Source organism: Ipomoea triloba, chromosome 3 (assembly GCF_003576645.1).
Source record: "Ipomoea triloba cultivar NCNSP0323 chromosome 3, ASM357664v1".
NCBI classification, from domain to species: Eukaryota; Viridiplantae; Streptophyta; class Magnoliopsida; order Solanales; family Convolvulaceae; genus Ipomoea; species Ipomoea triloba.
The window spans coordinates 7,215,168-7,241,577 of record NC_044918.1 but is presented as its reverse complement, the minus strand read 5'-3'; the positions used below and the strand labels follow the sequence as shown (position 1 = coordinate 7,241,577).

Below are 26,410 nucleotides of genomic sequence, written 5' to 3'. Positions count from 1 at the left end.
TTATGCAGAAAGGGGGAATAACAAAAGGTATGTTTCAATGTTTCATGCCTGCCTTGGCATTAAAGAAAGGTTTCGTGAGATCCCCCTCGGACTGAACTTCCTTTTCACAATTCATTGTCTTGCCAATCATCCACATTGCAACATAATTGCTTCGTCTACGTATATATACCATCACCTAATAATGTTGCGGTCCCCTAGGATCCTTGATTATTTAATATCCACGGGTAGTTGAACATTTAAGACGAGAAGTGCAACTGCTTTAAAGGTTGCAATCCCAACTTCTAAGATGTATTGTGATTCTAATTTTTACGGTGAATTGTCCTGTCATTTAAAACTTTATAGATGAGGTAAATGTCATGATATAGCGTTTCAATAAACAGATCAGACTAGTAGTCTATAATTTTAAATTGTGCTGCAAATTCAAATTGAATTACTTTGTATTATTTTTGATAGGGTTATAGGACAACACATTTGCCCTATGAAGCTCACTAGTGTGTTTTCTGACCTCACTAGTGCACTCCCCTACCTCAGTAGTGCATTTTCCGTCCTCAGTAGTGCACTTCCCGCCCTAGTATACTTCCCGAACACACTAGTATATATATTTTCCGACCTTGAGAGGGTATGCCTACTTCCTGGTCTCATTATTAGTAGACTTTCCCAGTCTCATTATCATTAGATGCAAGACCTCCTGGTCTCCAAGCGTCCCTCCACGTGTCAAACCTCTAAGGACACTTGACAAGCATAGCTTTATCGCCCGACCTCCTTAAAGCATGTGGGGACATTCCGAGCACCTGACATGTGTTCCCTCTTCCCACTATATATAGGACATTTATTGCACTTTGGAGCGGGATTTTGGACTCCCAACCAACACAACTCCACTCGAAACTTTCCTACCTCATGTGATCATGCCTCAATCAACTTACCGGTCACACTAATCACCCTTATTTATCTTCTCAACCTTAATATAATCAGTCCTTTGTTTATCTTTTCGATCATATAATTTTACCCATAATAAAATTTCTAGTCATATTTATTTTGCCCGAAACAATTTACTATCAATTTTATAACTGTCATCTTGTTGAGACTTATCTCACCTTATCCTTTACACCACTAAACGTGTAAACTATGGCCGAGACAGATGTCTGGCTGCTATTATTTGAAAGGTAGTACGTAGCCAATAAATTACGAAGAAGTAGTATGGAAGTTGAACTGAATGGTTGCATGAAACACGCATGGCAGCCCAATCTAGGTGCCAACCACTGTGACTTACTTTCAAAGTTCAAGCCAATTAACCCCTTAGTCAAATTTAATCTGCCTGACTTTGTACCTCCATCTTCACATATCTACATCAATTGTGTTGAATATATAAATACACCATATACCCTGAACTAAATAGGGCGTTTGACTGGCAGGAAGATAAGAAATTAGAAGGGAAAAGAATTGCAATTCGGTAGGAAAAGAATAAGGTGTAAACATGGTTGCAGTAGGCGCTAGGCGCTAGTCAGGCGGTAGACTAGCGCCTAGCGCCTAAGCGGTCTAGGCGGCGCCTAGGCGGTTCTAGGCGGCGACCTATAAAAACAAAAAATAAATTCATGTGTCCGTAAGGACAACCCATGTGGTAAGAGTACTCTACCTACAGCCGAGAGGTTGGAGGTTCGATCCTCAAACCCTTGGGTTTGAGCCGGTCAGCTATGGGTAACCTAAGCTGGTTTACCTCTTTGTGGTCCTTTGCCGGCTAGGGTCACAAGGCGAGGAGAAAACCTCTCTACAGCACATCGAATTCTATAGATTTTATTTTATGAATAATGCGAAATAGAGATAGCAATCAAAACAAACGAATCGTTTTTACGAATATATTATGAGAATAATAAAAAAAGATAGAATAAAAAAAAGCTAGTATAGTAAATAGTAAAAACGATTCATTTTGCGCAATAGATGTCTTTCACATCCAGTTTTAACCTAAAATTAAGTAATTTCTTCATTTTTAAATGGCAGTTCCAAAAAAACGTATTTCGAAATCAAAAAAGCGTGGATAAAAGAAAAAATTAATTCATGTGTGTTGGTGTATGTCATATATTATATTATATATATTTCTCTTACTTCTCTTACTTATATAAATAAATAAATTTAAATATATAAATATAAATATAATAATAAAATTAACAAAACCGACTCGCTCGATTTAACTCGGCTAACTCTGCCGAGTTGGGCGAGTTAACTCGGCCAAATTCGGCCTAGTCGGCCGCCAACTCGGTCCAGTCAGCCGAGTTAGGCACTAGGCGGCCAGCCACCTAGGCGGACGCCTAGGGAGCAATTCGCCTCGGTCTAGGAGCGCCTAGGCGGGTGGTTAGGCGGCCTAGGCGGGGATTTTTGCAGTGGGTGTGAATAAAGTAGGAATTTAATAAATTACATTGTTCGGTATGGAGCAATAGAATTATTGAGAATAGAAAGGGAAGAAGTGGTATAAAGACTACAATGTCCTTGTGTAATAATAATAATAATAATAACCAAGGGTATAGTAGTGTCATTGCATCCCTTTTTCATTTCCACACCCATTGAACTGCAATTCATAGCGGTACTCATGAATTGCAATTCAACAAAACGGGAGAATTGCAATTCTTTAATTTCTAACCAAACACTGTAATTTCGGATGTCAAAGAATTATGTTGTAAATGAATTACAACTACATCCAACAAAACAACAAATTAAACCAGTCCACAATTCAGTGAGAATAATTGATTAATATTTATTTTTACTTTTTTTTAGTGTATTACAAGTTTCTGTTTTTAGATGGATTTAAAATGAACATGTATATTAGTGATCAACCTTGCAATGTGCACCATGGTCCACGGTATAATGATTTTGACTTGTGAGATGGAACATACTATTTCATTTGGTATAGAGACCGACTTAATATAATTATGTGAAAGATGTGTAGTCAACGCTTCACACATGCTTTTAATTTAGACAAAACACATCATTTAATTAATCGTTACATAATATACTTGTGATTTTTTTTTTTGAGTTAAATTCAAATGTCTATTTAAAACATTTTTCAGTTCTAGAATTAAAGTTTGATTTTTTAAAGGTTATTTATTTTATGTATATAAAAATGATTACACACCATAACACGCAATTAAGTTTTTTCTTTTTTTTTTTTAAAGAAAATTAAAGAAAGTGAAATTTGTAAACAGGATAATCATGCGACAAAAGCTAAGGCAAGCAACCTTTGTGTTGGATGTGTCGTGTTTGGTAATGGCATTTGTTTGAGCATCAAAGCAAAGGCTTAGATGCTTGACTTGCAGGATGAAAAATTTTGGAAATTCCTAATGCTTTTTCTTTTAATATACCATTCTTAATCAACTCAACTACCTCAAAACCTTTCTAATCTAAACTTAAAGACAAACTAATTAATTAACAAATAATGCGCTTGATCATTTGACATCTGTATTTTGTTTTATCTTCTTTCTTTTTTGTTTGTTTTATCTTATTGTTTTAATTTCAGGTTCATTGTAAATATATATGTATGCTTGGTACTCAATTGTTACTTAACATCTTATATATACTTCCTCTATAGGTCGCATCAAGTTAAAACATATTGCAACCTTAAATGATAGGTAAAAATATAACTCAAAAATGTGTAAATTCTAAAAGTGCATTAGTCAAAATTACAAAGTGCGTCCATTATTGATTTACAGTTTTATATATAATAGGGTGCGGGCACATATTTTTAATGAACATTTACATATCGTTGCGTGTACTTTGTAGTTTTGCATGCATGATGCAGTTCTCATATGATGTGTCTTCCCCTTTGTTTTTTTTAAAAATACATGTCCATATTGGATTTCTAATCAATATTTTAAAGTTGGATAAAGTATAATTATTTAAAATTTTCAATTTATTGCTTTTTAAATTATAATAGTCCATATTTTTGTATACGTCATCTAGTATATCATTACAATGCTAAAATTAATTTGGATTCCAGACTTTGCAGTTGCATACTTGCATTAGTTGTTTGATTGCAAACGTGGTTGGGTTATAATAATAAATATATTTAGTACTCCGTATTTAGTATTATAACTTTTTTTCTAAGCAAAAAAAAAAAATTTAGAAATAGCATGCATTATTATTTATGCATGTATACAACAACTATGACGGAAATATTCTTTTCATGCCGGCCACTATTCAGATTTCAAATCCTAGTATCTAATCACAATTATCATTTTCTTCAATAAAGACCAATAAGGATTTTGTCCTAGCTACCTTTGTTGCAGGGAGAGGGTCCGCATTTTAATTCCCAATAATTTAAACCATAATAAAGTGTATCACCGACGAAGTCTCTTCCTTTTCACCAATTATATTGTTGATGACACCAAAAGAAATAAAGAATATACATAATTTTTTGTCATGCCACGATGTGTTATTATGAAAATGCTTTAATTGTAGTAGGCACCTTTAAGTCCGTACCATACTCAAATTAATATATGTTCACACTGAGTGGGACCAATTAAGGGACAAAGTGTTGACCAGATTGATTTTTTCATGTTATTTATATTGGTCATATTAGTTTGAGCTGATTAGTTGTAAATAACCTAGACTTTTTACATCATTATAATCTGTTATCGATTAGAATTACAAAATAAAATTTATCAAATATACATCATCAAATAATAATAATAAATTTATCTCGTCACCCAAAATGTAATTCATATATTTAACTGATGGATAAATCACACTTAAGCTCGTCGCGAGTCAACTGGAATAGGAGTATGTGGGCCGACCCGGGCCCAATCGGGGATGGGCCCACCTAGCTGGGCCGCCTCGGGCCCAAACCGACCCCATGAGGTCGTCCGGCCGACCTCATGGGCCGACCCTGGGGCATCTCGGTCGAGCCCTGAGCTCAGCCGAGGTCTTGGGTTCTTGTTGGCGCGGTCTCTCCAGCGTGAGACGCGGTCCAAGACCGTTAGAGGGCTTCCCCTCCAATCTCTCCGAGTGGTTAGGCCTAAATTAGTATAAAAGCACTCCATCTTGTCTCATTAAGACATCTACTTTGTCCTAACCACATTTTGTCTTGTTATTACCTGAATCCACGTTTGTAATAGCATTTCCCATTGACTTAATATAAGTTTAATCTCCAAGATCATTTACCGTTGTCCTTTTTTTTTTTTTTGAAAACCTTTACCGTTGTCCTTTTATTACCACGTTCTTTACATTTTTCCTATTTTATCAACCCCTTAAATCTTATCGAATTTATTAATTCGGTCTACCCGGTTAACTAAATACATCAATAACATAAATGCATTCTTTCTGTCTCATGGAGAGTGCAAGTGGGCAATTGTACATCTGAAGGCAAATCGATATATCATTATGTGTGTACGTATTGCACGATTTCCTTTATGACCAAATACACTAATAATTAACTATAATAATTTGGTGTAGCTATAACGATGGCCAAAATTTCTGTGAAAGTTATAATGATGATATTGAAAGTAATAAAATTTTCTTTCCAAAGGGGAGGAGTACATCCGAGATCATTAGCTGATCCTCACAGTGTTAGAATTCCCAAGAAGGCCCAACTCGTCGTGGCGCATCAGAGGTAAGAGTTCCCTTAACGGGCCTTCCATCCAGCAATAGTCTTCGTTCTGATTGAGACACCTCTTAGCCAGCGCATCCGCTACCCTGTTGTGCTCTCTTGGGATGTGTCTGAGCTTGAGCTCCCATGTTCTTCTTTTTAAATTTCTGCATAAGTCCACAATGTTCCTGGCCGGGCCGTCATAACCCTCATTTCCGTTGATAAGATTGACTGCCTTGGCGCAATCGGTGTCCATCTCCACTCTTCGATAGCCCCTGTCCCATGCTTCCTGCATTCCATGGTGAATTCCCCACAGTTCGGCTTCCAGCGGTGTACAAATGCCAATCTTTCTCGCAAAGGCCCCAATGAAGGCTGCTTCTGAGTTTCGGAATACTCCTCCACTGGCAGCGTGATTGCGTCTATCCACACATCCATCAGTGTTTACTTTAATCCAACCTTGCTGTGGAGGTGTCCAAGGTTGGGCTCGACGCTCTTCTCCCCTATGGCTTCTAACCGGTCCATCATATCGTTCCAGTGCCCCTTCAACGTCCTTGAATTGTCTGTGTAGACCATCTATCTTGTCTTTGAGGTTTCTTTCCACCCCGTTGAAGACAAAGTCATTCCTCCACTTCTAGATCCACCACATAGTGATTGCAGCCCTTGCTCTTCTTCGTTTGCTTCTCTGGTCCGCTTCCATACCTGTTACATTTCTAGTTAGCCACGTATCAAAATCTAGAGTAGCTAACGTACCTGAGCTTTCTACAATGTTGATGTTTTTCCACACTGCCTCGGCTGCCGGACATTTTCTCATTGTATGCTCGATATCTTCCTTCTCCGCCCCACAGATGGCGCATCTTTCGTCAGATGTGAGGCGTCGCTTTTTCCGTTCCGCATTACACATAATTCTTCCGTGCTTCACAAGCCATATAAAAGTCCGTATGCGGTTGGGCACTCTAAGTTTCCAGATATTTTGCCACCCATTACATTCCTCACTTCTTGTTTCTTGTCTGATCAGATCATATGCTGAGCTAGTGGAGAACATGTTATCCTCCGTCCTACCCCAGCCCAATTTATCGTTTTTCCCTTCTTCGTTAACGATCGCCTTCGCTGCTAATTCCATGCGCTTATCTGGGTGCAGAGCTACATCGATAGTGTTCCACTCCCATGTACCCCTTCCATTCCAATAGTCCGCGACTTTGATGTTACCTGCATTTCTAGGGAGAGGACCAAAGAAATGACTGCACAAAGGTTCATTGCCCATCCATCTATCGTACCAAAAGGATGTGTTTCGACCATTTTTAACTACTTTTATCGCACCCCTTTCGATGATTGGAACGGCTGCGCATATTCCTTTCCAAACATTGGAATCAATCCGCTTTCTTTTGATGTTCGCCAACTGGATATCCGATTTCATGTATTTGCATGCTAGCACTCTGGCCCATGTGCTGTTCTTCTCATTAAGAACTCTCCAACCTAGTTTTGTGAGCAGCGCCATGTTCATGTTTCGCATAGATTTTATTCCCAGTCCTCCGTCTTTTTTGTTTCGGGTAACCGTGTTCCAGTTAACCAGGCTCGGTTTCCTCCCCGTACCATCCCCTCCCCACAGAAAGTTTCTCGTGCTTTTGTCGATCGTGTCACACACTCCTTTTGGAATAAGCATGGTTTGCATGGAGTATGCAGGGATGGCATTCAGGACAGATTGGACTAACACCTGTCTGCCCGCTAAGCTAAGAAAACGCGTCTTCCATCCTTCCAGCCTGGTTTGAACTCTGTCTATGATGTTCTTGCAGTGATCCTTAGTGATCCTTCCGTGTAGCGAAGGCACTCCTAAGTATCTCCCCAGGTCTTGCGTCATTGGTATGCCTGCCCTCTCGGCTATAGTCTCTGCTTTTTGCCTGCAAACATTATTGGAAAAGAAAATATTAGACTTCGCTGTATTAACCTTTTGCCTTGAGAACTTGCAGAAAATGTCAAGGCATTCCATGATGGTGCTAATTTCCTCCTCCTCTGCTTCAGCAAAAAAAACCATGTCATCTGCAAAAAATAGGTGGGAGATGGATGGTCCATCTCTTGACGCCTTTACGCCTTTCCAACGTCCTTGGTTAACTGCGCTGTTAATGATATGTCCCAGCCTCTCGATGCAAAGAACGAAGAGGTAGGGTGATATGGAGTCCCCTTGGCGTATTCCACGCTCAGGCTTAAATCTTTCGAGCTTACTTCCTTCCCATAGTATAGTCATTCCAGCTGTTTCCACGCAATGCATGATGTTCCTAATCCAGTTTGCGTTGAGACCGGCTTCTTTAAGGGTAGAACGAATAAAGCCCCAGTCCACCCTATCGTAGGCTTTCTCCAAATCAATTTTGAGTACCATATAACCTTTTTTGCCTTTTCCAGACTTGATTGAGTGCAAAAGCTCTTGGTATATCACAATGTTGTCCGTTATTTGTCGTTTTGCCACAAAACTGCTTTGATTGGGGCAAACCAAGTCTGGCATAATATCCTTAGGGATTAGGACTAGATTGGTTTCGTTCAGCCCCTCCGGAAGTTTGCCTGTGTGAAAAAACTCGACCACGAGGTTATACATACTCTCTCCAACTACATTCCAATACTTTTGGTAGAACATGGCATGTAAGCCGTCCGGGCCAGGAGCTTTGAGAGGTGCCATGTCCATAACTGCATCTTTCACCTCCTCCTTACTAATCCTTCTGTTGAAAAGGCTCCATTTTTCCTCATCAATGTTTGGGAACATTCCATTGATGCAACCGCTATCTTCTATTATTCCCTCCTTCGTGTATAGTTTCTTGTAGTAGTCCTGGATTAACTCCTTGATCTTACTCGGGTCTTGAATCCATTCGTCATTATTATTCCTCAAGCATTTGATTTTCCCTCTTGCTCGTCTTACCATTGTCGCCGCATGATAGTACTTAGTGTTGCGGTCCCCTGATTTAATCCATTCTTCTTTTGATTTCTGGAACCACTTGAGCTCTTCCTGATGCAGCACTTCTTCAAGTTCAGACCTAAGTTTCCTTTCTAGTTTGATGAGACCGTTGTGCAGTTGGACGTTCATCATACGTTGTACCCCTCCAATCCTTGCTAGTAGCTTATGTTTTTGCTTCTCAATACTTTCAAACTCCTCTTTGCTCCACCTCGAGCAACTAGTCTGTATACTAGAAATGTTATCCAGAATTGGTTTCGTGGTATCCCAGCCTTGTTCCACCAGCTTCGGGAAAGTCGGGTGCCTGCTCCACGCGGCTTGGAATTGAAAAACGTACTCCTTCATGGGTCCTGCTTCCTTAATCGTTTCAATTAGAACAGGTGAGTGATCCGAGCCCACCCTTGCCAAGTGTGACACCTTTGTATCTGGGTATTTGGTTAACCAGTCTGTATCGCACAAAGCCCGATCCAACCGAGCCCCGGTGAAAGTAGCTTCGTCTCTTCCTCTCGTCCATGTGTACCTGGCACCAACAAAACCCAAATCAATTAATCCTTCTTTAAAAATCCAATTACGCATACCTGCACATCTGTGGCTGTGGAAATTATCCTTATTGCTAACGTCGTCAAGGCAAGTCACGGCGTTGTAGTCTCCCACCGTAATCCATTTCTCCCTTAAATTAAGCTTGTCTGTAGCCAGGTTCTCCCACCGTAATCCATTCCTCCCTTAAATTAAAAGAATGATTGAGCGGGGAACATGAATCTTGTTCTTTAAAGTCACAAATTTGATTATTATTCATATTTTTTGGTCAAGTTTATTGAATAAATTTTTTTAGTGCAGTTTAGATATTATCTCTTTTATATAATTTATAAGCAATTACATGCAAGTGAAATTTACATAATATATTATTGTTTCTCGTGTTACTAAAAAAAAAAGTAAAAGTAAAATAAATTTTACACAATTATTACAGCCCGGATTTGTTGTGTCTTATCTACTTCCCAACCAATCTTTGAAGCTATTTGGGCAAACATGTATGCATGGCATACTTTTTTCCTTTTTTTTTTAATAATTTGTGCACGTACTTTATTAGGTCTCGTTTATAAATTTTTACAATATTTTGCAATAATAGAATTTTTTTATTCTATTAAAATGAATGTAATCAAATAGGTTTTATATAGGTGATCCAATTTCATCGAACTAATCCTAAACTCACAGAATATAATCCTGCCTTTAATTAAAGTCATCGCAGAGGTAAATCACAAGTCACATAATTAGCTTATCAGTCAGACCCTAATCTTCATATGCGCACAAGAGATCGAATCCAAAATTCCATGATCTTGAGCTTTTTTTTTTCTCATTCGTATTTGTAGTGGAATTGTTCAAAACTTCACATTTCTGCATTCAAGCGTGACATCAAGTCAGGTAACAAATCAAGCAATAGGCATATCCCATAGAAAAACTAACTACAAGCCATTGAACTACACCTTCATAAATATTTATTTTTAATATACTAAAAATTATAAATATTTATTTTTAGGCAAAAACTTGTGTAAGACCGTCTCACCATGAGACGGGTCGGGTCAAGATGCAAATGTAATACAACTTACTGAAACACAAAGAGTCAACAGATGCCTCCACTGAGGCTCGAACCCACTCCCTTCCACATGGGAGTGTACACCGGATGCCGCTGGACCACAAGGTCTTTTTTTCTTATAAGTAATAAAAATTGTATTTTTGATTAGTGTTATATTTGAGCATATAAGTGTGAGATTTGCACATATAAGTATGACATTTGCATGGTGTTTTGACCCGACCCGACCCGTCTCACGAATAAGGATCCGTGAGACGGTCTCACACAAGTGTGACCCTTATTTTTAATGTACTTATTAACTAAAAACATACTCAAAATAAACTTTCAAAAAATTAACATGTCCCAGTAATTTGGCAAAAACTTGTGTGAGACCGTCTCACCATGAGACGAGTCAGGTCGGGTCGGGTCAAGATGCAAATGTAACACTTATATGCACAAATACCATACTTATATGCTCAAATGTAATACTAATCAGGAATAAAATTTTTGTTACTTATTAGGGTAAATGTAATACTTTTAAGGAAAAATACAATACTTTTACATTTCGATTTAAAGTATTACATTTTTCCTCAAAAGTATTATATTTGCCCTTATAAGTGAGAGGCACTTGTCAACATTACTTATTATGAAAAATGTATTACTTTTTCTCTTATAAGTAACAAAAATTGTATTTTTTATTAGTGTTATATTTGAGCATATAAGTGTGAGATTTGTACATATAAGTATGACATTCGCATGGTGTTTTGACCCGACCCGACCCGTCTCACGAATAAGGATCCGTGAGACGGTCTCGCACAAGTGTGATATTGGTGGATGAAAAGGAAAACACTGTCGTTAGTGTTTTGCATCATAGCGATACTATTGGGGTTCCACTACAAAATCTAACGTTAGGAGATCAACCAATATTTTAATTGTTAAAAAAAATTGATGAAAATTAAAAAGTAAAAAAGAATGAAAAAGCATATTGTCGGAGGATGTGTACATGTCCAATAAAAACAATAAACTACATCGTGAAGATGTCGTCGGTGGATCGAGCTGGGAAAAAGTTAACCAAAACCAAAAAAGCAGGAGAAAACGATAAGTTGCACATCAACTTTTGCTTTTCCTCCAACATTACACTTCTCTAACCTCCATGTTTACTCTTAGTATAAACCACTAAACATTAAAGATGGCATCTTTGTTTGTTTTGCTTTCCCTATTATGCGTTTAGTCAATCCCAACGTCTATTTTTGTTTACCCATCAGCACATGTATCGATAATAGTATTAAATGTATTGGGAGAATTTGTTGAATCATGGACTCATGGTCTCATGATATTTAGGATTAGACCTCAATGTGAGATCCAATAACAACGTAACAGAATAATACAAAACCATTGATATTAATGTCTGTGTTCGTATTTCAAGTTGACAACGTTGAACGCTTACAAAAAAGTTAGGACTTTGGAAGGATATGTGTTTTAGCAAAGGTTCATTATTATTTTCAATGTTTGTTGTCTATCTAAGATATACAAAAAATCGCTATGTATACATAAATGAATATATTTTGTATTCTAGTCTTGACAAATAGGGGAAGAGGGAATGGTGCAAAACGGCCAGGTATGGCTTGTCCTCACCTGCAAGATTTTTTTTTCTTTTATCTGACAAATAGCTTGTAAATTTAAAGATGCTCTATACTCAAAGTCAATAATTGAACCTTGATATTTAGTTAAGAATGGATCACATAAGTTCTTTCTACTCAACTACACCCTCAAGTTATAATTAGCAAAATCTTGACTCACTTTACCAATCTGTGTAATAATGGTTAATAATACTACATTGTTGGGCCTATCCCAATATCATAATTCTGACAATACACATGTTAATAATTTCTGATACAAAAAATATATATGATTATATTTAATATTATTAAAATTGTGTCAATTATTTCTATTTGCTTGCTTATTTTTTTTAAATTTATTGTTAACTTGAATTTATATATTAATGAAAAAATTTCTGAGTTAATACACTCCTCTTTCTTTTGATTTATGAAAAATTCTAAAGTTTTGCTCTGGATGCATTGACTCAAACAGAAAAGTCAATCAACAGCTCTTACAAAAAACTAAACTTAAATCCTCAATAGTTATAATTTTTAAAAAGTTTTTGCAAGTGTGACTGGGACAGAGAATATGAAAGGGAAGAAAAAAATAAAAATAAAAAAGTGTCATTAACGCGCCCAGTGGGCGCGTGCGGCTGGACATGGCACTACGCTACACGCGACTAGGGTACAAAATCTTATTTTCTTTAGTGGGTCCGACATATCAGATAAAAACCAAGTCTTTGCAAGGTGATTTATTTTTTCTCTCTTCCCCACCTCAGCTTTGTTATCTAAAAAATCACTGCAAAAACTACTATTGAGAATAGCCTTAGATCATTATGTTTATCAAGTTAATTGTCCTTGATACACTTTTCTTTCCGTACTTCCTAAAACTTGGAATATAAAACTAAAAAAAAAACATTTTCTAATGTTGGAATTTGAATGTGTGTATAATGTTGAATGTCCCATCAATCCCCACCGTCCAATCATGTGGCCGGTAGCATAGGTGGCGTGTTTGATGAAGAGCCGGTGATGGCAAATTTTTATATGTCGATTAAGCCCTTGCCATACGAAACAGAGATTGACTTTGAGTCTTTGATGCGTAAAAGTTGGGTGGGAGGAGACGAACTATTTAACGGAAACAGAAAGCAAACAAGGTAATAAACGTCGTTTGCCTCGGTTTTGACGGAAAAAGCAAAGCATATAAATACTCCGTAACTTCCTCAAAAAAAATAAATACTCCGTAACAAATTTTTTAGGACGAAAAAGGACCTCAACGTGGTCCTTTTTATCGCAACACTACGTGGTCACCATCGTCCACTTGTTTTTAAAGAACCCGATAAAGCAGTCAATCAGATTCTCATGCCACGTGTCATTCCTTTCGACTAAAAGCCACCAAGTTTATATATTTCACGAACCAAGCTAAAAAGGTAATTGAAAGTTAAAAAGTAATTGGGAGATAAAAAGTTATATGTCAGAAGCTGAAAATTAAAGAACTGTTAAGCTAGCTAATTTTACTTAAAAATGTTTAGTAAAATTAACTTTTTAATAAGTTGATAAATGTAAAAATACTAAAAATGACATTTTCATAAAATTTAAATAGTCTTAAATTTAAATAGGTTTAGCTTACATATTAAAATTTAACATTTTAAAATGAAATTATTAGCATAATCATGATCTAGCATCTCATAATAAAATAGCAATATTGTTGCGGATCGACTTCATCTTAAAAAATAATATTAGATAATCAATCTAATAATAATAATAATAATAATAATATAGGATGGATAAAAATATAGGAGAAGAAAAAAGCCAAAAAGATTTTAATTGAGAGGGATAACTAACTTATTTTTAAAACGCTACCTATCTTAGCGTTTCAAAATAAACTCTTATTAAACTACTAGCTTATTTTGAGAACATTACTAAACAAAACTTATAGATTATTCGTAGCTTAAAATAAGCTATAAGCTCCTAAATAAGTCCTGTCAAACATAGTCATATAACTAAAACTAGTTACCGCACACGCATTGCGCGAATAGTCCAATGTCCAATGTATATTTCTGAATTAGTGTTTCAGAATTAATCAAAGTATCATTCGGTATTATGACGTATATCAACGCAAGATTATCAAATTTTTCATAAAAATAAATATTTTAATAATGTATAACTATAACATGTGGCAGAAATGCCCAATGTGTAATTCAAATTAATTTACCAAAGTTCATGTTAAATTTTATTTTGTATTTTTTTAATATACTCTAACATATTACAATCATGTCAATTTTGATTGGGATGAGTTTGAACCTAAGACCTTCTTTATAAAAATCAATGAGTAAGTTAACAATAATAAAAAGTTAACAGAATATTTCGTTACTAAAGTCTACACATGGAATGCAAGAGTATTTAGGAAAAAGTAAATGATATAATAGAAGGTAAAATAAGAAAAAAAATACTAAAATCAAAATAATATGAACCATTCATTTCAACAAACAATTACACCAACATTTTTTTAATTTCCGGGGCCTAATTTTATGAGCTTTTATTAGGTTTGTAGATTAAGTATTTAATTTTTTTTTGAAAGCATTCAAGTATTTAATATGATCATATATGATTTACATACCAAAGACCTTGTGGTCTAGTGGTACCCGGTTGCACCCTACATAAAAATGGGTGGGTTTGAGCATCTATAGAGGTGCTATTGACTCTTTGTGCTTCATTTGGTCCTAAACTCTAAAATTGATCATTCGACTTTTGAATTTCAATTTTAGGTCGTGAAAAAAATAAGGATAAAATTGTCCTTTAACCTTATTTATCCAATTATAAAGCTAAACATCACCATTTTAGATGTCTTCTTCCTCTTCCTCCAAGAAATGCATTCCTTTTATGACAATATCAATAAATTAACAACAAACCTAACTAAACTTAAAGCTTTGTTTTCATACGACAATATCAACAAATTAACCATTCAGCATTGCTAATTTCAACGGCAGTACAATAAATAAACACACAAGAAAGTATACAAAGGAAGAACACCAAATTAAATAAACACACAAGAAAGTATACTAACCGGTTCCAAGTATATCTAAGAAAAAAGCTTTAGAGGTTTTACGGGCGTAATAAAGATACATTTTCTTCATTACACGCACTGCACACTCAAATTTTGATTTTGTCTTTTAGTGCAATACTTTGTGATGAGGAAGGTAAATTTGTATCGGCTTGAAATGGATCTTTTCAAAGTGTGCAAGACCTAAATTTGACATAAACGTTAGTTAGTAAGGAAGCAATATCCTGACTTAGGAACTTAAAGTTTAGGTAACACTATTTAGAGTTAGATTGTTTGAAATTAAGTAACAATCTCTATTTTGTGGTAATTGCCTTATCTTATGTAGGTTTCGTTATTTAGAATTGTTTGTATTTGATTTAATCTATGGATAATGTTTCTGTCCATCATATTTTGAGATCAATAATTGAGTCATGCCTTCGCTAAGCCCTTAACCTCTTTAAGTCGTATTTAAAATATAAATAAATCTCAAATACATTTAATATATTTCTCAAAATACATATTACGAGAATCTATAACCAGTATCGCAAAATTTTGTTGTCATATATAGCATCCTATATTCCTATCTGTTTGTGAAGCTAAAGATAGAATTAGCAAAATAAAAAGAATAAAAAAGAAATGCAGAGCTTAAAATATGAAAAAGGAACTGAAGATAAAAAGAGAAAGTGCGGCTAACTGCTGACATCACCCACTCAAGAATCCAGATCTTGCAGCTCAAAGAAGCTTCTTTTTACAGTCTTCTCTCTCTCTACTTGCAGAGTTTTGTGGAACAAAACCCGGAGATGAATTGGGAGGAAGAAAACAGCACCGGCAAAACAGCACAATGAGCGTTCATGGTTTCCGTCATTTGTTGATTCTGTCTTTTGTTGTCGCAGCAACAACGTTTTTCACGCCGGGGTACAGTACAGGGCCGGAGAATAGCAGAAGAATTCTTCATCAGCCGCTGTTTCCGGTGGGTTCAGAGCCGCCGGCGGGAACAGACTCGGCCCCTCCGCCACCGCCGCCGCCTCCGCCGCCGGATCCTGTATTGCCTAGCCCCGAGCAGCCCTTCTTCCCGGAAGTTCCCGGCGGGCAGAGTCCAGATCAGAATTTACAGCCGCCGCCGCTGCCAGCTCAGCAGAATGAGTCGCCGGTGTCGAACCCAATCGCCTCGCAGCCGTCGCGGCCGGTCAAGAAAGTGGCAATTGCGTTATCGGTTGGGATTGTGACCTTGGGAATGTTATCCGCTCTCGGATTTTACCTCTACAAACACCGCGTGAAACGCCCCGATGAATCTCAAAAACTCGTAGGCGACGGCGGCGGCGGCTCGCAGAGGATGAATGAGGAGTCGAGAATGCCGCCGTCAACTTTTCTGTACATTGGGACGGTGGAGCCGTCAACTCGGACGTCCGTTAGTGGGACCAACGAGGCTAACGGGTCGCCGTATCGGAAACTGAGTTCCGTGAAAAGATCCGATCGGTACCGGCCGAGTCCCGACCTTCAGCCGCTGCCGCCGCTGAGCAAGCCGCAGCCGCCTCCCGATATCACCTCTCCGCCGGCAATGTCGTCGTCCGATGAAGAGAGCCGCGACACCGCGTTTTACACGCCGCAAGGCTCCACCGTCAGCAACGATGACGGCTACTACACTCCCGTTTCGCGGCGGAGCCACGCAAAAGCGGAGGCGCGTGGTCATAATAATAATAATCATAATTCTTCTTCTACTCCTCATTCAAAGAGAACTTCTCCGAAATCACGCCTCTCTGCTTCTCCGTCGGATATAAAGCCGGCGATTATACCGTCAATCAAACAATCTCCGGCGCCGTCGCAATATGATAGACCAACGATGCCGTACATTCCTAAAAGGGCAAAATTCTCATCACCGCCTCCGCCGCCAGATATGGCGCGGCTTCAATTAATAAGCGGCCAAACTCAGCAACCGTCAAAACTCCCAGTTCCTCCACCTCCGCCGCCACCACCACCACCGCCGCCGCCGCCGCCGCCGTCAGCACCTCGGAAATTAGCAATTTCCCAGAAAAACTCCCCGCCATTGGCTCCATCTGAACCGGCAAAGCAAGAATCCCTTCCCAGCCCCAAAACACCACAAGACAGTGCGAAAACAAGCCCTTCCGGCGAAACAGAACGAGGTCCCAGCACGCTGGAGAGGTGCGATTCCGACGACATAGACGGCTCAAAACCAAAGCTGAAACCTCTGCACTGGGACAAAGTCCGAGCAACATCCGATCGCGCCACCGTCTGGGATCAGCTCAAATCCAGCTCCTTCCAGTAAGTGAATTGCAATTTGTCTTACAACTAAACTTGTGTTCCATCTCAATTAAAAACAGAAAACAGAAAGTTGATAGTTGGATTACATATTTATATATTATATTTTATCCTTTTGAACCTATAATTTTTGACCTAAAACTAATTGTTATAGCAAATTGAATTATGTGTTCATCTCAACCCCAGACTGAATGAGGACATGATGGAATCGCTCTTCGGCTGTAATTCTGCAAATTCAGTCCCGAAAGAAACCATTAAGAAACCCAAATCCGTTCTCCCTCCGGCTGAGCAGGAAAACAGAGTTCTTGACCCAAAGAAATCCCAGAACATAGCAATCCTGTTGAGAGCACTGAATGTGACAAAGGAGGAGGTTTCTGAAGCACTTCTAGATGGTAAATCCACACCCATTTCACTGATTTTCAAGATTCTAAGCTTTCAGATCGCCTCTAACAGTGTCTGCATTGGTGGCACAGGAAATCCAGAAGGATTGGGTCCTGAGCTTTTGGAGACTTTGGTGAAGATGGCTCCAACCAAGGAGGAGGAAATTAAACTAAGAGACTGCAGAAGTGATGCCTCAAAACTGGGATCTGCAGAACGGTTCCTCAAAACAGTTCTTGATGTCCCATTTGCATTCAAAAGAGTGGAAGCAATGTTGTACAGAGCAAATTTTGAATCAGAAGTGAACTATTTAAGGAAGTCCTTTCAAACTCTTGAGGTAATATTAGTTATTCAATCTCCACGCTTTCCACAGTCATTATTAAAGGGTATGCACATATAAACCCACCTTGTGACCTTAGCTGTCCAGATTACCTATATTTGACCTGTTCAAACCAGAAGGCGAATAGGCTTATGGTTCTTGCTGTGAGTTAAACTTGTAATTTTGTGGTTATCAAGTTAATAGACTGAATAACTTGGTTGGGATTACCCCTTTTCAATTGAAATTTGATATTGTGAATTGAAGATCATCCCCATAGATTAATTTCCACTATTAATACTTTTAGTTGAGACGGAATACATATTTCAATTGAACTGTTTCTTTGATTCCATTAGGAAGCAAGTGAAGAATTGAAGAACAGCAGGTTATTCCTGAAGCTCTTAGAAGCTGTGCTAAGAACAGGAAACCGCATGAACACGGGCACTAACCGTGGTGATGCTAGAGCTTTTAAGCTTGACACTCTTTTGAAACTGGTAGATATAAAAGGAACAGATGGGAAGACAACCTTGCTTCATTTTGTGGTCCAAGAGATAATCAGGTCGGAAGGGGTTGATTCGAATCCCGCCAACGAAAACCTCCCAAACAAACCAAACATGAAGCCGAGAGAGGAAGATCTCAAGAGGCAAGAGCTGCAGGTTGTTGCAGGGCTGAGCCGGGAGCTTGGCAATGTCAAGAAAGCAGCGGGAATGGACTCAGACGTCCTGCACAGCTACGTTTCCAAGCTCGAGACCGGGCTTGGGAAGGTTAGAATGGTGTTGGAGCTCGAGAAACCAGGCGTGTCAGGCAAGTTTTTTGAGTCAATGAAGATGTTTCTGAAAGAGGCAGGAGATGAAATCATTAGGATCAAGGCAGAAGAGCGAAAGGCCTTGTCTGTGGTGAAGGAAGTGACCGAGTATTTCCATGGCGACGCTGCCAAAGAGGGAGCTCATCCCTTCAGAGTCTTCATGATTGTAAGGGATTTCCTCTCCATCTTGGATAACGTCTGCAAAGACGTCGGGAAGATGCACGACAGAACAGTCGTGGGCTCCGCCAGATCCTTCAGAATACCAGCAAACGCCTCGCTCCCAGTCTTGAGCAGATATAATGTCAGACATAACAGAAGCTCAGATGATGATAGCATGTCACCATGATCCATTCCAATGAAAAACCACAATTTTTGTGCAATTTAATGATTCAAGCAGCCTATGCAGCAGCAAGAATGTGAAGAACATGCTTGAATCAACCGGCACTGGCCACACATGGAAGGCTAAAGCCTAGAGACCAACCAGAACCAGCACAGGAAAAACAAGAATAAAACGTCGTCACAGTAGTATTTGGGATTCGATGGGGGTGACGAGATACAAAAGTTGAATATATACAAGTATAGCTATAGGTAAGAATGCTATTTATCAGCTGTATACATAGTATAAGAGAAACATAAAACATCAATCCTAGGCATCATCATAGTCCTGATTTCATAGGATTATTTATTGTTTTGTTCTTTCTTGTACCTTTATCAATTGGCACCACAGCTGGGAAAAAGCTAAAGATTTCACTTTTTGTAATTCTCTTACAGCTGTTTTACAAGATTTGGCTTTGACTCACCATTCTACTCTTTTAAGGATAGAAAGAAAAGGACATTCAATTCTCAACTTCTTTATGGTTGTCTATGCGATTTCGTGTAAAAAGAATGATAATAATACATTAATACAGGAAGGAGCTTTTATACAATGAAGGTTTCAAGTTGATTCCAATGAGAAAAATGGAGCTCCAGAAATGCTCTTGGACCTTACTATCTTTCTCACTAGTATTCGCCATGTAATATCGTCTTTCTTGTCCTGTCTCCTCTTGAGCTGAAAATTCTTGCAGAGTGGAACTCTGCAACTCTCTGGATCAGCACAGAGCCGCGAATGCAGCTCGAAGATTTGCCACATTCTCTTGCAGCGCAGGCACCCACCCGGGGCTCGTGTTTTGCAGCCCGCAAAATGGCGAATGAGCTTCTCTAGCCCCTTGCAGGCTTCATAGCTGCAAGGCTCTTGATCCGCCTTCAAGACCTTATCGTATGGGCCAATGGTTCGACACCCCTCTCTGCATATATGGACAAGAGCTTCCATGGCTTCATACAGATTCATGTAAGTTTTCCTCTCATCCATCTTTCTTAGCCTTTCCTTTTCCATCTGAAACCAGGGCAATCACACATCAGATAATGACAACCTTAAATTATAAGGTAAAAGCAGTTTACAGTTATAATACTTACAATGTTATCATATGTGAGAGACTCCAAAACCTGTTTCTCAAGAGCAGGATGGCTTTGCTTCATTGCTTTCCACCCTTCGGTTGCACAAACAGGCTTCAAGTTTTTCCTGATAAACCTATGGGTTATGAGGCTAAGCCGGGGGGCGTCACACAGTAGAGCAATCTGGAAAATATCCACCGCGTTTTCAGTATTTATCAATCCATGCTCTATCACCCACTCACATTCTCTCTTGAGCTGAGGAACCATATAGGAATGTGACAGCACCAGCAGACTCAAAGCATGCTCCTTCAATTTCGATTCTTCATAGCTACAATCGAATCACATTGCACAACCAATCAGCTTCTCAATCTTCGCGATTACTTATCAGTGATGTAAATGGAACAGACTAAGAAGTAAGAATCATTACCATGATGAATACAAGTATCTGATGAAAACTCGAACAGCCTCAGCTGGAACACCCGGGATTAGTATTGCTAGTCGTCTGCTCCCACGCCTCGTTGATTTGCTTAACATTGCTTTGATCACTGGGGAAGCCACACCCTAATGGGAAAATTAACAAACAATAATAATCAACACCACTGTAATCATAGAAAATGCCAAACTGTGAACATTAATTCTGTGTCATTAGTTGTTGCAGACAACCTTAAGTACAGTCTGCAAATTAGAGGGGCTTACCAGAATGCTAGAATGTGCATAGATGACACAGCCATTGCTTGTGTTAATGGTTACATCAGCTCCATAAGCTTCATCGAAGAGGCGGTCTGCAGTGGAAAGGCAGCAGTCTACCCTCATTGATGATCTACTCGCCATTGAACGATTCGGGTGATAAGAAGGAGGCAGGGGAGGTGGAATAGGCACACATTTATCAAGAGTCATCTTCTTCATCTGCCACTTAGCTCTCTGCAGACATAAACAGCTGAGAGTGAGTCAAGTCAATTATCACTTGTTAAACCACATTATATTTCTGCAGAATGCCAAAATCCCAGAGAATTCTCCATTTTATACATCCCAGGAAATGGATTCATTCCAAAAGCACACAGATCAAGAAAGCACGGACCACTCACTGGTCCTCTGCTGAGTCATAGTGATTTATCCATACACTATTCTGTCATAGCCCTGGTGTAGGGCCTAGGTTTTGTAGGCAAGAAAGCATGGACCATGCGTTGATCTGCTACTCCGTTACCATTTCTTAAAAAAGATCAAATTTTTAATGAAACCCATCTGAAACTCATGTTTGATAATCATGTGACATTACCTTAATTAATTACTATTATTGCGTTGCAGACCAAAAACTGGGACAAGAAAAACAAACGGGAAACAAGTCCTGGTTCCTCTTCTCCGATGTTCTTTCTGATCTCTTCTATTCAACAACCGACGGTATTCCTAGTTGCTATCCCAAAACAGTATTGTATATCCCACCCAATATTCAAAAACAGAACACGACCAATCTTTAAAAGACGCTCAAATGCAACAGAGCTTTTGAGGCTGTCTTGTCTGAGAAGTGAGAATTACTCCGTATACGCCGGCGGCCGCCGCAGAAAGCAAGAATGATTGGATTGAAATGAAAATGAGAAAGAGAGAGATGAATGGTGGGGATTATGAATGTATATATATACAGAAAGCAGAAGGTTCGTGGAAATGGGTATTGTGCGTAGGTAAAATGGACGCAGAATCGATGAGGATTGAGGATGATTAGGATCTGTGTCAGCTCCTATGCAATGACAAGAGACAATTTATCTTAAAATACTAATTAAACACGTGGTCGTGAGGTTTAGTCCACATGTCTTTTTTTATTTTCGTCAATTCATAGGATTTGTTGTCTTAGATTTTACGCGCTGTCTCCCGCGGTCAGTGCTCTCACTCTCACCAACTGTAACCCGAGCCCACCTCAGCAAACCTCCAAGCAGGGGATCCCGCAATTAAAGAAAATTATCTTTAGGGAAATCGGCGCTTTTAGCCCCTCAATTATTTTACTTTTGGAAATTTAGTCCCTGTCAATTGATTTGAACAAACTCAATTCTTTAATTGTTCATGATGTGCCACATTTGGTCCCTCATGTTATGTAATTAGAATTTCATTTTAATAATTTTTTTTCATGAGGTTATAATTGTCCATTCCTTTCAACTATTTAACTTTATTCTCCTTCTTCTTAACATATGCCTTTGCAATTAAATATATGAGATCGCATTATACTAAGATTGGAGATTTCATAAAAACAATAAAAAAAAGAGGCACAAATAAGTTGTAAAAATAACAAATAAGCTACGCATTATACTGTATGTCGACCTCCCTAAACTAAATATAACATAAAAATAAACAACAAATTAGAATATTTATCCAGCAAAAATAATGAATAGTAATATCATTTGCTTCCACATCATTCCAAGTCAAATACTAGTATTTTCACCAAAAATAACTTAACAAATAACAACCATCTACTACATTAAGCAAAAATATAGCCGTCATTTAATTTGGCATACCAGAATTCAATCTTATATGACCCCCTAAAGCAAAAAAATTTACCCTGACAAAATAACAACCATAGTGACTAGTGAGCCTTTTTCAAAAACTAGTAGTAGTATATTATAAGGCTATAGTTTTTAGCCATTTACAAAATATATATCCCTTCAATATTGCAACTGTCACAATCTTCTGAAATCACTTCTTGTTTTGGGGTTGCTTCTTTGACAAAATATTTCTTCTGGTTTGGCATTTGGTTTGTTGAAGATTAGATAGAGTCACAAAGGTTCTTCCCCCCTTGTTTATGATTCCAGGATGTTGATTTGGTTGGGTTATATGACTAGCTTCAACTAATATAAAAGTTGACATCTGATTTGGAGTATGTCCTCCACTAGTCATTGGGTTGGTACTTTGAGATGACAATAAATCCTGGAAAAAGAAAGTAATTTCATTGATTATAACAATAAGGGAGATAAGACATAAAAAAATTTTAAAAGTGTACATACCATTTCATCAAGAACAAATTTCGGCACTTGGGTTTCAATTGATACATTTTCAAAGGCATCTTCCTTCTCAAACTCAGCTTCATTCTCATCAACTTCAATTTCTGCAACTTGAGCTTGACCATTTTGAAACTTGCATGTAGTTTTATTGTGCCCTCTCTGCCCACAAACTCTGCACCTTTTAACTTCTCCAACTTTCTTCATTTTTCTAGTCTTGTTTTCTGCAATTTCATTTGGAGTTATCTTTCTCCTCTTCTTTGGCCTTCCAGGTTGTTTTTTATACTTTGGTGGTAGTGGGGGTGGAAGTTTTGTCTTGTGCCACTGGTCCGAAGAACATATGGGCATTATTGCTGGGGCATAAGATCTTAGATAACTCTCAACAGTGTAGCAATTGTGTATATAATCCTCTGGCTTTTCTCCTTTTTTTCTAATGCATGCAACTGCATGGTTACAAGGGATGCCGGTAAGATTCCATCTCTTACATGAGTAGTGGTGCTGGCTTAAATCCACCTTGGAGCGTCTCATATATCCCTCCACTTGGTAAATACCACCAACAGATTTGTGTGAAGTCCATTCATTAGATTTTTCCTTGGACTCTTCTAGAATTTTCAATATTTTGGGGCAAATTTTGAAAGGATGTGTCTTCATTTTGTCCCTGTTTTGCTGCATTCTGCGCATGAGGTACATCCTAATGCCCTCACACATTTTCAATATATTTTTGTCTCTGAAATTTAGGATTGAACTATTCCATGACTCACATAAGTTATTCAATAGCATATCACACTTGGGGAAGGTGCTAAAAAAAGCTCTACAATAATGCCTAGATTCCCTAGTAGAAAGCCAATCAGCAGCATTAGGATTCAACTTCCTCAATTCCTTCATTCTGTTATTAAAATCAGCCTCTGTAGTTGCCTTACACTGCCCAAAAATGTTGCTTAAGTGTATTCCCACTGAATCCATCTTTCTGAAAGTTGGCATGCATATGCCTAGCACAAAACCTGTGTTCAACATTTGGTAGTACCTCATCAACTACAGGCAATAAGCCTTTTTGTTTGTCTGACATTATTGTCCAAGAATGAGGATTTTCAGATATACTCAAGTCATCATCTAACTGCTGCAAAAACCACTTCCAACTATCCTTAAGCTCCCCCTCTACAATTGAGAAAGCAATAGGGAACATATTGTTGTTTGCATCTATCCCCACAACACTTAGAAGTTGTCCACCTTTTTTACTTCCCTTTAAATGACAACCATCCAAACCAATCAAAGGTCTACACCCTAATAGAAATCCTTCTTTGCATGCTCCAAAACAAATGTATAACCTCAAAAATCTAGACCTATCATGTACTGTAAATTCACTGTCAAGTTTCAGTTTTACCTTAGTACCAGGATTAGTTCTTCTCAACTCCTCACAATAGTCATGCAACAAATCAAACTGTTCACCTTCAGAACCTTCCAAATACTTCAATGCTTGTTTCTTAGCTCTATAAGATTGATGCATGGATAGTTGACAGTTAAACTTAGCTTTAACATGTTCCTGAAACTCCATTCTTCCCCAGGAAGTATTTAGTCTAAACTCATCTTTATAGAATTTTGCAAGAAAACCAGAGTTAATTATCTTATTTTCATACTGATCCCCACAAATATGTTCTGATCTATATGTTTTAATTGTAAAAGGACAATTTTCATTACTTTTTGATGAATAAATTGTCCATTTACAATTCTTTTCTCTACATTTAACACTTACTCTTCTACCTTCATTCTTAACAAATTTTATATCTTTTCTTCTCATAGCTTGGTGGCATTTGACATCCCACTTAAATTCAGCACTAGAATTGAAAATCATTCCTTCTTGAAATTTAAACCCCTCTTTATGCAAGTTTTTTTCTTGAAAAGTAGCAACATGTTTGGAAACTTCACCTTCAGATTCTGAACCCAAGCTCCTTAATACTTCTTCAGACTGAACACAATCATTTTCTGTTATATCCTCAGGTCCAACCATCACAAATTCACTAGTAGCTTTACAGTTAATGGCAGTGTCTTTAAGATTATCTTCAACCTCATGAGAATACAAATTGTCTTCAAAGTACTCTCTATTTGGAGTAGAATAAAAATCACTTAGACTAGCAGCAACAAAGTTTGATGGGCCTTCACCAAGGCTTAAAGGAGTAGCTATAGCATTAGCATAAACTTCATTCATGATCCTGACTTCATCTGATATATGGGTCATTTCAACATCATAATCCCACTGGTCTTCAACTACATGTTCCACAAAAATCTCAACTGTTTTGTTTTCTGGTATTTCATACACAATGTTATATAGTTCAGCATCAGTTTTAATTTTCTTAAATTTTGGGTCCCTACATGTGCCATACTTAAACCAAAAGTTGACTGTTTTGTCATTAACCTTTAACTCCTTCACCAATTTCCTAAGTTCAAGCATACTGCTCTCTTCTCCATTAAAGTAGTCAAAATATTCTATTATCCCCTTCTGATAATCCAAAGCTGGTTGTAACACAAACTCTCCACCATAATACATGACGGTAATAATGTGTTTACCGGTATATTATTTGAGTATTTGAATGTTTGAATACAATATTGAGCGTAGTGCTCAGTGTACAAGTGAGTTCAGTATGTATTGTCTAAGTTCAAGTGTCGTAAGAAGCCCCCCCCCCCACTACGTGGTTGTGAGTCCTTTTATTCCTTCCAGCTCAGTAACGGAGCATTGATGAGGAGTTGAACGTTGGACATCAATACCTGAGGTGTTGAATGCTGAGGAGCTGAACGTCGGTCATCAATGCTGAGGAGCTGAACGTTGGCCATCAATGCTGAGGAGTTGGACCATTGCGCATTGATGCTGAGGAGTGAGGTGTCTTGGTAGTTTGAGCGGCAACTGTCTTGGTTATGACAACGGTTCCGGGTCGGGTACCCAATTACCCTGTCACCAGCCCCCCACTCCCTAGCTAGCGAGAATGGCTGAGGTAGTTAGGGAGTATCAGCCGATGTTTGAATGGATCGGCCTTGGAACTTGTGGAAGAAGATTTGTGTTTGAATGGATCGGCCTTGGAACTTGTGGAAGAAGATTTGGTATGTTGAATTCTGGAAGGAAATTTTACCGGAAGGAAACTTCACAGATTTGTGGAATATTTCCTAATTTCCCTGCGATTTTTTCACAGATTTGTGGAATATTTCCTAATTTCCCTGCGATTTTGTTTCCTTGTATGGGCCGGCTTCGTATGTATATATGGACCCCCTCAGAATCTGTGCCTTTCACCCACCTCATTACATTAGCTTAGCTGGGTTCATCATGAGTCCAAAGAGAGCAAGTGTTAGCTTAGCTGGGTTCATCATGAGTCCAAAGAGAGCAAGTGCTGCTGGAACAAGTGCGGGGACGAAGAGGCAGAGAGCAAGTGCTGCTGGAACAAGTGCGGGGACGAAGAGGCGCCGATCGTTCCGTTTGATGGAGCTGGCCAGACGTGAGAAGTTGAAGCAGAGGAAAGAGCGTGG

General features: G+C 38.4%; 3 protein-coding genes across 3 annotated transcripts; 1 reads left to right on the top strand and 2 right to left on the bottom strand.

Moving 5' to 3' along the window:
• Positions 1-15,333: 15,333 nt before the first annotated feature.
• LOC116011938 (formin-like protein 6) lies at positions 15,334-19,248 on the top strand. The gene is made up of 4 exons (XM_031251373.1): positions 15,334-16,992; positions 17,176-17,381; positions 17,463-17,704; positions 18,040-19,248. Exons 1-4 carry the CDS (start codon positions 15,554-15,556, stop codon positions 18,832-18,834), a joined length of 2,682 nt encoding a protein of 893 aa, XP_031107233.1. The 5' UTR covers positions 15,334-15,553; the 3' UTR covers positions 18,835-19,248.
• A 75-nt stretch (positions 19,249-19,323) lies between these two features.
• LOC116011939 (BTB/POZ and TAZ domain-containing protein 4) lies at positions 19,324-21,636 on the bottom strand. Its single transcript, XM_031251374.1, has 5 exons — positions 21,196-21,636; positions 20,616-20,840; positions 20,347-20,480; positions 19,941-20,247; positions 19,324-19,860 (listed from the first exon to the last, which is right to left on the bottom strand). Exons 2-5 carry the CDS (start codon positions 20,823-20,825, stop codon positions 19,423-19,425), a joined length of 1,089 nt encoding a protein of 362 aa, XP_031107234.1. The 5' UTR covers positions 20,826-20,840; positions 21,196-21,636; the 3' UTR covers positions 19,324-19,422.
• A 754-nt stretch (positions 21,637-22,390) lies between these two features.
• On the bottom strand, positions 22,391-25,442 carry LOC116012841. Its single transcript, XM_031252517.1, has 2 exons — positions 22,907-25,442; positions 22,391-22,829 (listed from the first exon to the last, which is right to left on the bottom strand). The coding sequence occupies exon 1, from the start codon at positions 25,440-25,442 to the stop codon at positions 23,817-23,819; it is 1,626 nt and encodes a 541-aa protein (XP_031108377.1). The 3' UTR covers positions 22,391-22,829; positions 22,907-23,816.
• Between the last annotated feature and the right edge of the window lie 968 nt (positions 25,443-26,410).